Source organism: Dysidea avara, chromosome 1 (genome assembly GCF_963678975.1).
Source record: "Dysidea avara chromosome 1, odDysAvar1.4, whole genome shotgun sequence".
NCBI lineage: Eukaryota > Metazoa > Porifera > Demospongiae > Dictyoceratida > Dysideidae > Dysidea > Dysidea avara.
This window is the reverse complement of record NC_089272.1, coordinates 32,944,872-32,956,190: the sequence shown is the minus strand read 5'-3', so window position 1 is coordinate 32,956,190 and position 11,319 is coordinate 32,944,872. Positions and strand designations below refer to the sequence as shown.

General features: G+C 42.7%; 2 protein-coding genes across 2 annotated transcripts; both read right to left on the bottom strand.

Annotated features, from left to right (window-relative positions):
• Positions 1–3,560: 3,560 nt before the first annotated feature.
• Positions 3,561–5,717, bottom strand: LOC136245516 (uncharacterized). Its single transcript, XM_066037071.1, has one exon. The coding sequence runs from the start codon at positions 5,715–5,717 to the stop codon at positions 3,561–3,563; it is 2,157 nt and encodes a 718-aa protein (XP_065893143.1).
• Positions 5,718–5,928: 211 nt separating this feature from the next.
• LOC136245436 (uncharacterized) lies at positions 5,929–8,971 on the bottom strand. Its single transcript, XM_066036998.1, has 2 exons — positions 8,793–8,971; positions 5,929–8,743 (listed from the first exon to the last, which is right to left on the bottom strand). Exons 1-2 carry the CDS (start codon positions 8,969–8,971, stop codon positions 5,929–5,931), a joined length of 2,994 nt encoding a protein of 997 aa, XP_065893070.1.
• Positions 8,972–11,319: the final 2,348 nt, after the last annotated feature.

Sequence of the window (11,319 nt, the reverse complement as noted above, 5' to 3'; positions counted from 1 at the left end):
GGTCTCCACAACAGAAAACAGTTATGAAGTAACTGGTTAATATAAATAAGTAGTTAAGATCAAAATCAACATTATAACTGAAATCTTTTCAATCTGGAAATGCAGACCAGATGCACACCCACAGTATGATGTAACCTCATGTTATGTCAAGACGACTGTGGGATTCAAACTGTTCCAGACCCTTTTCTCTGGTCCCTACACAAAGATGTGGTCTGGTCATGGGAGGCTGACAGCATGGTCTAAGTTATCAACATGATTGTTCTTTATCAGAACATTATACGTACGTACGTAGATTTCTTCCACACACACACACACACACACACACACACACACACACACACACACACACACACACACACACACACACACACACACACACACACACACACACACACACACACACACACACACACACACACACACACACACACACACACACACACACACACACACACACACACACACACACACACACACACACACACACACACACACACACACACACACACACACACACACACACACACACACACACACACACACACACACACACACACACACACACACACACACACACACACACACACACACACACACACACACACACACACACACACACACACACACACACACACACACACACACACACACACACACACACACACACACACACACACACACACACACACACACACACACACACACACACACACACACACACACACACACACACACACACACACACACACACACACACACACACACACACACACACACACACACACACACACACACACACACACACACACACACACACACACACACACACACACACACACACACACACACACACACACACACACACACACACACACACACACACACACACACACACACACACACACACACACACACACACACACACACACACACACACACACACACACACACACACACACACACACACACACACACACACACACACACACACACACACACACACACACACACACACACACACACACACACACACACACACACACACACACACACACACACACACACACACACACACACACACACACACACACACACACACACACACACACACACACACACACACACACACACACACACACACACACACACACACACACACACACACACACACACACACACACACACACACACACACACACACACACACACACACACACACACACACACACACACACACACACACACACACACACACACACACACACACACACACACACACACACACACACACACACACACACACACACACACACACACACACACACACACACACACACACACACACACACACACACACACACACCTTGTACCTAGAAGAAAGCTATCCAGTGGATGATGCTCTAGTTGAAGAATCCACATTAGATCAGTGGTGACCATGTCAATAACGGGTACTGTAGTTATACATTTGTGTTGAGCTATATCCTATCTTCTTTGAAAGACCTTTGGCAGGTTTGACAGTGAAAGAGTTAGGCTTAGAATGTGACAAATTCTCCATACATACATGTGCTTCTACAAGTGACCCCAAATACTTAAATTCCTTCAGTCACTACTGCCACCTACTTCAAACGAAGCTACATCCTCAGCTATAAGATTCATACCAGCAATAAGTAACTTGGTCTTTGTTATACTAAACTAGGGCTAAACCAAACTCTGTAGTGACTTCCTCAAAATATCCTAGCTGCTACAACTATGTACAGTATGTCTGCTCTAGTAGAACAAATCAGGGCTGGGTCATCAGCAAACAAGCACTAACGATGATGCGCAATATGGTCTTCTGGTATGCTCTCCAACACGTTTCCTACCTATCTTGCACAGTACTTCAATCCCTACTGCATCACAATGACTTAGAATAACTAATTACAAGATGAACATAGTTGGAGCAATGGTGCAACTCTGACAGAGCACTTCGCACCCGAAAAGGTAGTGCTTTCTCTCCACCTAATGCAACAGTAGCAACCACCCCGTCATGAAAAGAATGCACCACATCAAACAGTCAGGTACCCCATATTTCTGCAAAGCAAACCACAATGCCTGTCTTTGCACAGACTGAATCATAAGCTTTGCAAAAATCACCAAAAAATTAGGAAAATTTTGCTATGATTTTTAATGGTTTTCTCCACAAATTGGTGCACATGCACAGAAGACCATATCCTCACAACTACTACTAGCCATGAAAGCACACTGAGTGTCAGCAACAGAGTCTTCTACCGCAGCTTGAAGTCGGTCAATTGGTTAATTTTGCAAACAGCTTTCCCATCACATCCATGCAGTGAACTCAGTGTTTATTCTAGGGCTGTTGGGGGGGGGGACTTCCCTCCTAAAATCTCAGACTCACCCCCTAAAATCTCAGACTCACCCCCTAAAATCTCAGACTCACCCCCTAAAATCTCAGACTCACCCCCTAAAATCGTAAGTGACTACTACAGTATACTTTAGTTAAACTTGTTTTAAAACAGCACACAAAACTATCAAAAGTGCTTGCAGATTTCAATCTCGGAGTGTTAAAATTTTCCCAGGTTAGAAATTACTATAACACAGCCTTAAAATCCTCTCAAATTAAATCTCCTAAGGTACATATATGACTTCCTACATAAAGTGATGACTATTCAATATCTGAGAACCCAGTTTCTTGGTTGATTTTTATAAATAGCACGCTTAGGTCTCCTTAAATTCCTTCAAAATGGTATGTATATAGCCAGCAAAATCCCCCCAAATTTAATCTCAGAAAGCCTGATTTTTAAATTCCATGTTTTGCAATATTAAAATGATCGATGGATGCCAGTGTTACAAGTTTTAATTCTTTTCTTGTTACACTAACATCCATTGATCGTTTTAATTTGTTTGTGCCTTGTGGTATCATACAATAATTTTGTGCCTTGTGGTATCATACAATAATGGCCAATACAATGTCTTATACAAATTGTGATTCAACACACACTGACACACAGTACGTACACTACTAATAAAATAATTCACAAGAGGTGCACATGGTTGTCCTAGACATTACATCATTACATCATCATTACTGTACTCATGCATCAAGCCCTATCAACCATGCTTCACCCAATCACAAAAATCAACACTCATGATACAGCTTAGTGTGGAACTATTTCAACTGTTTTACATAGTTGTGAACTTGGACTAGTGTAGCTAGTTATGATATAGACTTTCACCCGGTAATCCCCAAAATACCTGATTCACCCCCAAAAGAGAAATCCTGGAATAAACACTGAGTAAACTGATACCCCAACCTCCTTCAAATGGTTACTGAGGTATGACTGATGAAAGTCAATGTCATTGGTTATTGTTGTTGCGGGGCTGACGATAGTAGGTTCGATCGAAGGTGATAACAAGAGCGATAACTAGTGACAATCCCTTCACGCTACTGAAGCCATAACTATATAGTACACACGTGAGATAATTACAAGAAACAGAAGAATACTAAGGTCTAACCTAGAGTACATAGTACAGTGTTATACAAAATGTATGCATGTTCAAGTTCAGTTCCCAACATCCTCCGGGGGGACCAAGAGAGAGTCCGCCCACTCTGCAAACTTGCCCATTGCTTTCCTTGCTGAAGTACGTATTGGGCGAGGGTTAGTAGCTGTATCATTGTCATCCGAGGAGGTAATATCTGGTTGAGCTAATGGTGTAGCATGATCGTCAGGGATGTGAGATATCTGTTCAGAAGTAATATCACTAGAACTAACTTCAAGGGGGAATAGCTTCACAATTGGTCTATTGGTCTTACCGTTGCTAGTTCTTATATTGGCAGCTCGAACAAGACCATCACCACCAACAATAAGTTCTTCAACCACAGCAAGTTTCCAGTCCAGCCTTGGCCCTTCATTGTGTATCAGAACAACATCTCCCACTTTGATCCCTCGTTTGTTGTTTCTTGGCTTCTGATAGTACTCCCTTAAAGAAGTTAGGTACTCACGCTTCCACCATGTAGCAAAGTGATTTAGTAATAATGATTGTACTTTTGCGGCCTTGCTCAGTCTGTTGCTCTCATTGTAGGATGGATCTTGTAAATCCTCCGCCGCCACAAGATGGTATGGTAATGTAGTCAAACTTCTTCCATACAGCAAATGAGAAGGAGTAAGTGGTTGTGGGTCTCTTATATCATCTGAAATATAAGTGAGTGGTCTGTTGTTTAATGTTAGTTCTACCTCTACCACTATTGTCTGTAGCACTTGCAGGCTCACATGTGCTCTTCCAAGAGTCTTCTTAATGGCAGCCTTGGTTAATCCAATCAGGCGTTCCCAGAAGCCACCAAACCATGGAGCCTTCTTTGGTATAAATTGCCAAGTTGTTCCTTGTCTGTTAATGGTTGCAATGACTTCTGAAGTAAAAAGGTTCTTAAGTTCACTTGCAGCTGCTTCATAAGTTGAAGCGTTGTCAGAGATCATGAGGTGTGGTAGTGATCGACGACCCACAAATCTACGAAAGGCTAACAAAAAGGTCTCAGTTGACAAGTCTTCCACAATTTCCAAATGGACTGCTCTACTGGTGGCACAAGTAAATAAGCACACGTATGCCTTAATTTCTTCACTGCCTCTCTTAACATAGAGTGCCCCAGTAAAATCTACACCAGTCACTGTGAAAGGTCTAACATCTTGTAGTCGAGATTTGGGTAAAGGAGCAGGATCAGGTGGTTTGTATGGCTTACCACTGTGTCGACGGCAGATTGTACAATGGTGTAGGATACTCTTTACAAACTGTCTTGCAGTAGGGACCCAGTATGTCTGTCGAAGAGCAGTTACTGTGCTTCCTAATCCACAGTGACATAGTTTCACATGTATGTCATGAACAATTAATCTTGTGAATGGGTGCTTGGCTGGAAGCAAGTAGGGGAACTTAGTAAGCTGACTGATTGGGGCATTGTGGATTCTGCCTCCACAACGGATGAATCCATCTGAGTCCAAGAAAAGTCTTAACTGACGGACAAGTAGAGGTCTCTTCTTAGAGTTGTGACGCTTAAGGCTGTCTTGCTCTAACCAGTACACGTCTTTCTGACAGTCAGCAATCCAAGCCATTCTAGCAGTACGTAGCTCTTCAGCTGAAAGAGTATCCTTCTTGAGTGATTGTTGGTGACGACAATTAAAGACAAATCTAAGTACATATGCAGTCACAGCCAAAAGTTTGAACAATGTACTATATTTAGTGACTGGTATGATGTAGTGCAAACCTGTGTTGGGTGGTTTCAGTCCATCTGCTGGTATGAAGTCATCAACTGTTCCAGCTAGAGCACAGAGGTAGAAAGCCGGTGAATGCTCCCACTTTGGCCATTTGTCTTTATGTGGCAGCCATGGTGGTCCGTGTCTCCAGAACTGTGAGGAGGCAAACTGATCAAAGGAGAGTCCACGAGTGAGTAAGTCAGCAGGGTTTTCATTGGTCGGGCAGTAGTGCCAGGAAGCGGTTGGAACCAGTCGGTGAATCTCCCCAATACGGTGAGCAACAAATGGTGGTAAATGTTTGGTACTGTGTATCCAGTACATGACAATCTGGCTATCAGTCCAGAGATGAATTGGGATGGATGTCAGCTCAAGTGATGTCATAACAAAGTGGGTGATTCTTACTCCAATGACGGCAGCCATTAACTCCAGTCTGGGTAATGTGGTGATCTTCAATGGAGCAACACGGCATTTAGCCATAATGAATGATGTACAGCCTCCTGAATTACAGAATGTAACGGCTCCATATGCTTTTGTACTAGCATCAGTATATGTGTGTAGCTCAACTTGTGTAGGGTCAAAGGTGGTGGAAGTGTACCGTCGGTTAATGGAAACAGATGGGAGATTGTGCAGATCTTTCAAAATCTCTTGCCATTCTCTGTTTAGATCGGTCTCCAAGGGCTCATCCCATTCAACATGCATCTGCCATAGTCTTTGCATCAAAAGTTTTTGATGATTCTTGCAGCACTTCTCGCTTGGTTGTAAGGTTAAGGTTTCTAGTTGACAGAGCTGTTCTCTTCGGTATCAGGGATATCTGATCTGTTAAGGTGTTCCAATGCAAGCCAAGAACATTAGTAGGAATGTTGGAATCGGCTGTGTTGTGTTGCATAGCAACTGTACAAAGCTGTTGACTATTGGAAGCCCATGCTCTTAGATTGAAACCTGCCTCTGACAGTATTGTCCTGGCCTCATGGTAATACTGCACAGCTTCAGCTTCAGTTTTGCCACCTGAAATAACATTATCAACATACAGGTTCTGTTGAATATCTTGTGATAAGGGAGTGTTGTACTGTTGTAAATGGTGGTACAGTGTGGCATACAAAATAAATGGGGAACTCACGGCTCCAAAGAGTACAGTTCTGAAGCGGTACACCTGAAGATCTGAGTGAGGGTCTTTTGGATTGGCTAACCAGAAAAAACGTGTGAAATCTCTGTCTTGCTCGTGGAGATAGATGTGCAAAAAAGCCTTTTCAATATCAGTTGACACCCCAAAATTATGAGTGCGGAAGCGTAGAAGAATGGAACAGAGATTGTTGAGAAAATCAGGACACTGTGATAAACAGTCATTGAGAGAAGGATCACTTCTGGATTGACGGCAGCTACAGTCATATACCACTCTGATTGGCGTAGTTGCAGAGTTCTTCTTCACACAATGATGTGGAATATAATGGACTTTCCCTGTGTTTGGTGTGATCGATATGTCTACCCGTTCAATGAACCCTCTACAGACCTGATCTTGGATGACTCCATCATAAAGTTGTAACATACCAGGAGTCTGTGCCAGACGCTTGGCAAGAGAGCGAACTCGTTGTAAAAAAATGTTGTAGTTCGATGGTAGGGGAGGATGATGTTCCTTCCATGGGAGTTTGGCACAATATGACTTGTCGTTTAATTGTGTGATGGAATTCTTAGAGTAATGTTTGAGAAACTGTTGGTTTGTACTCAAGACACTGTCCTTATGAGGTTCTGTGCCAGTTGTTTCTAGGGTCCAAAACTTCTCCAGATCACAGGTGACATCATCAGTTATTCCAATGTGAAAGGTACTGGTGATCTCGCTTTGAGATTTAGCTACTGGAAGTGGACCAGAAAGAAGGTACCCTAATTTAGAATTCATTGCTGTAGGACCATTTCCTCTGATAATGTCGTCTTCAACAATGTCCCAATAGTGATCCACGCCGATAAGCAATGAAATCTTGAAATTCTCATTACTTGTAACGGGGTGAGCTAGTGGTAGCTCCCTTAAGTATGGCAACTGCACAACTTCTGTGTTGACTGTATGTGTTAGTGGTACAGCAATACTGGGTACAATGAGGACAGAAAGTGGGACATACCTTCCAGATCTGGTCTTCAACTTGATAGATGCAACATCTAATTTCTGACTGATAGGGTTATTGGCCCCAAATGTAGAAATACAGATATCCTCTTGTTTGGTTGGGTGTAGGGACAGTGCATCTGCAAGGTCACTTGTGAGAAACGACCGTTGTGACCCCTCATCAAACAGGATGTTTGTCTTAGCTTCAGCATGGCTTGATGACACCGTAGCAACAGCAGTCTTTAAGAGACAAATCTTGTTTGTGTGTGAAACCATAGAGTGTTGAGTATTTGGGGATGACAGCGTGGTAAGTGAAGCATTAGTGTTAGCAGTAGTGGCGTTAATGGGAGGTTTCACACTTGTATTTCCTGAACTGTTGGGAGGTTGCTCAAGCAGTCGTGACATGTTTCCAGTTGTTGACTTGTCTGGTGGTTTCTCTGTATCAGCACATAAACTTGTGTGGTGTTTACAAGTACAGATCCAACAGCGGTGTTTAGAATTACACTGTGATACCCTGTGTCGTCCTAGGCAGTTAAAACACAACTTGTGTTGTCTTGCAATGTCCAACCGTTGCTTTGGATCTTTCACAGTAAGGCAATTTGCAGGAGCATGAGTGCCGTGGCAGTAAACACAGTTTGGGGTTGATACTTTCCGTTCAGTAATGCCATGTCCACGTTGTGTCTTTCTGTCAGTGTTTGTAAGGAAGGTAGCAGTTGGTGGGTATCCAGATTGATGGTACTTGGTGACATCGCTTGTGCCCATCTCTAAGATGTGAATTTCACTGTGAATAGCCTTTCTAAGGTCAACAAATGTCCACTCATCTGTTCCATGAGCTCTGGCCAGATTACGCCTGATATCCATTGGTAGTTTACCCATTATACTTGTAACTAGCATTGCTCCATACTCACTAGTAGGTTTGCCAAGTGATGTGAGAGAACGAGTGTGTGTTTCAATTGCATCATAGAATAGTTGCAGCGAGTCGAGCGAGTTAGTTGGACCTGACATATCAATGAGTGCCTTCATGTGAGCACTGATTAGCTTGTGGGGTTGTCCATACCTGTCTTGTAGCAGTGTTACTGAGTCATTGTAGCTATCATTGGTGAGTGGGAGGCCAGAAATTACACGTAGAGCTCCACCCTGCAGCTGGGCACGAAGGTAGTTCAGTTTCTGCACCCCTGATAATGCAGGGTTATTGTGCACAGCTGTCTCAAAACAATCCCAGAATGATTGCCAGTCTAGAATATCCCCAGAGAACAGTGGAATGCTTAACTTGGGAAGACGAGTGATGTCTTGGGGTTTATGGGTCACTGTTGCAGCAATACATTCTGGGGAAACCCCTGGGGTAGAGTGCGTCTCGGTGTGCTCACGTGACTCTGTACTCGGTCGGAGGGAGTGGACCGGTTGAGTTACTTTACTGACTTCTATAAGATGTGTGATTGTGCGTGGCTATGAGAGAGCAATACTCTTCAGAGTCAGTGATTTCTTTCTCTAGCTCCTCCTCGTCGGTGAGTGACGCGGCTATCTTCGTATCTAGCTCTGTTAGAATAGTCTGCTTCCTTTGCAACTGGTCACGAAGGTCTGTTAGTGAGGTAGCGTCAGGTTTTGAGGGTGCGTCTGAGTTAAATATTTCTACTGTCTCCATAACCTTCGAAACTAATTTCTTCAGGTGGGATCTGTAGGCGCGACGTGACGTCGTGTTGTGCTTCAGCTCCTCCGTGGACATCTCGATGAATCGTCAGCTTGTCTGAAAATAGAGTCAACAAAAACAACAGTGTCAATATGGCGGCGTGCTTGCCTCTACGGGTACCGTTTCACACCACGGTACCAGGTTGAAATGCTTGCGATGAAGACCAGAAAGGTCTAGAGTGGTCACAGCACCAGAAATGTTGCGGGGCTGACGATAGTAGGTTCGATCGAAGGTGATAACAAGAGCGATAACCTAGTGACAATCCCTTCACGCTACTGAAGCCATAACTATATAGTACACACGTGAGATAATTACAAGAAACGGAAGAATACTAAGGTCTAACCTAGAGTACATAGTACAGTGTTATACAAAGTGTATGCATGTTCAAGTTCAGTTCCCAACAATTGTAGTGCACTAGTGATGTAACCTCATGTTGTGTCGAGACGATTGTGGGATTCAAGCTTTGCAGACTCGTTTTCTCTGGTCCCTAAAAAAAAGTGTTCTGGTCATGCGAGACTGACTGCATGGTGACCATGCAGTCAGTCTTGCATGACCAGAGCACCTTTTTGTAGGGACCAGAAATAGGGTCTGGAACAGTTTGAATCCCATAACAAGAGGTTACAGCATTATGTGGGTGTGCATCTGGTCCACATTTCAGTACTATTATTATTATTAGTATGTGCAGATCAAAAAGGTTTCAGTTTTAATGTTGATCATGATCTAAGTTACTACTTCATAATTGTTTCCAGTTCTGTGGAGACCAACCCCATAAGTTTAATTTTATCTCATGTATACATATATTGGATTTCCTAATCCAAATGTGGTCTAATATAAGACAACTACATTGCTCAATGGACAGACACATGCACTGATTTCTTGTTGTTATCATTGTTGTTGCTGCTGCTTCCATGGTCTAATTAATCAACATGATTGTTCTACTTTATCAGAGCATTGTATTACTTCCATAAAGCATGCATGCACGCACGCGCACGCACACACACACAAACAACAACAACAACAAAACCAGTGTATGTGTCTGTCCATTGTTGTCTTATATTAGACCACATTTGGATTAGGAAATCTCCACAGAACTGGAAACAATTATGAAGTAGTAGCTTAGATCATGATCAACATTAAAACTGAATCCTTTTTGATCTGCACATACTGGAATGTGGACTAGATGCACACCCACATACAACCTCTTGTTATGGGATTCAAACTGTTCTAGACCCTATTTCTCTGGTCCCTACAAAAGGTTGTATGGTTATGCGAGACTGAGTGCATAGGTGGCTCCAGGATTTTTGGTGACTGGTTTCGATCAAGAGCATAGCTAAACTTTTAGTGAAGAACAAAAAAAAAGGTAATTGCCTGATGAGAATAACTACCCACCACTAATATAACTATATATGTATTAATATCACTGATAAAAAGCACATAAAAGTCCCTATTTACAGCTACATAACTTGCAACACTGCTGCTCTAAAATACTGTGACTGCTTTTGCTCTATTACATCTCGATCTGAAGATGACTGGTGGGTTAACCGTCAACCTTGTTCCCATTGAAATTGGTTGTTTAGGCCACTTTTTGTCAGAACTGAACAATTGTTCAAGTGGCTACTGCTTGTGAAGTGCCAAAGAAAACTGTAAGATCCTTGTTTGAGCAGGCAGCTCTCATTGCTGTGTCCTGTTCTTACAGAATTTTTAATTCTAGAGCCTCCCTGGACTGGGATCTTTTAGATCACCTTAGGTAAACTTTAAGTATTACATATATATATGTTTTTTGTTTTTTTTGTTTTTTTTTTGGTGTATTGTAATTTAATTTAGTTAATGTAAGCCTTTCCAGGGCTCCTGTACTGATCCATCAGCACATGGTACCCCTGTGACTAGGCCGGCCCCTGTATGCTTGTACTGTATATTTTGTCTTAATCATTAAGACGTTTATTCTCTCTCAAGTTTGGCTTGTAGAAAAAGTCCCAAACTTAAGGGGTAGTCAGTCTGTTGAAACACTTACGACCGGGATCAAGATTCAATCAAGCGATCAAGGAGCTTTTATACTCTGAATCAAGCGATCAAGATGTCCGCAAAAGTGACGATCAAGCAGCTTAGCAGCACGAGAATTTACTAGGATTTTACAGTAAACGATCTAGAATCAAGGCTCTTTTATAGGTGAAATCAGATAGTGGAGGAAGAAATCAAGAGATCAAGGCGAATTCTTGATCCCGGTCTCAACTGGCGGTATGGAAGTGACCACCCCTTGTAACTCCTGGTGATTTTATCGCCCACACGGCGCGCGCATTATTTTC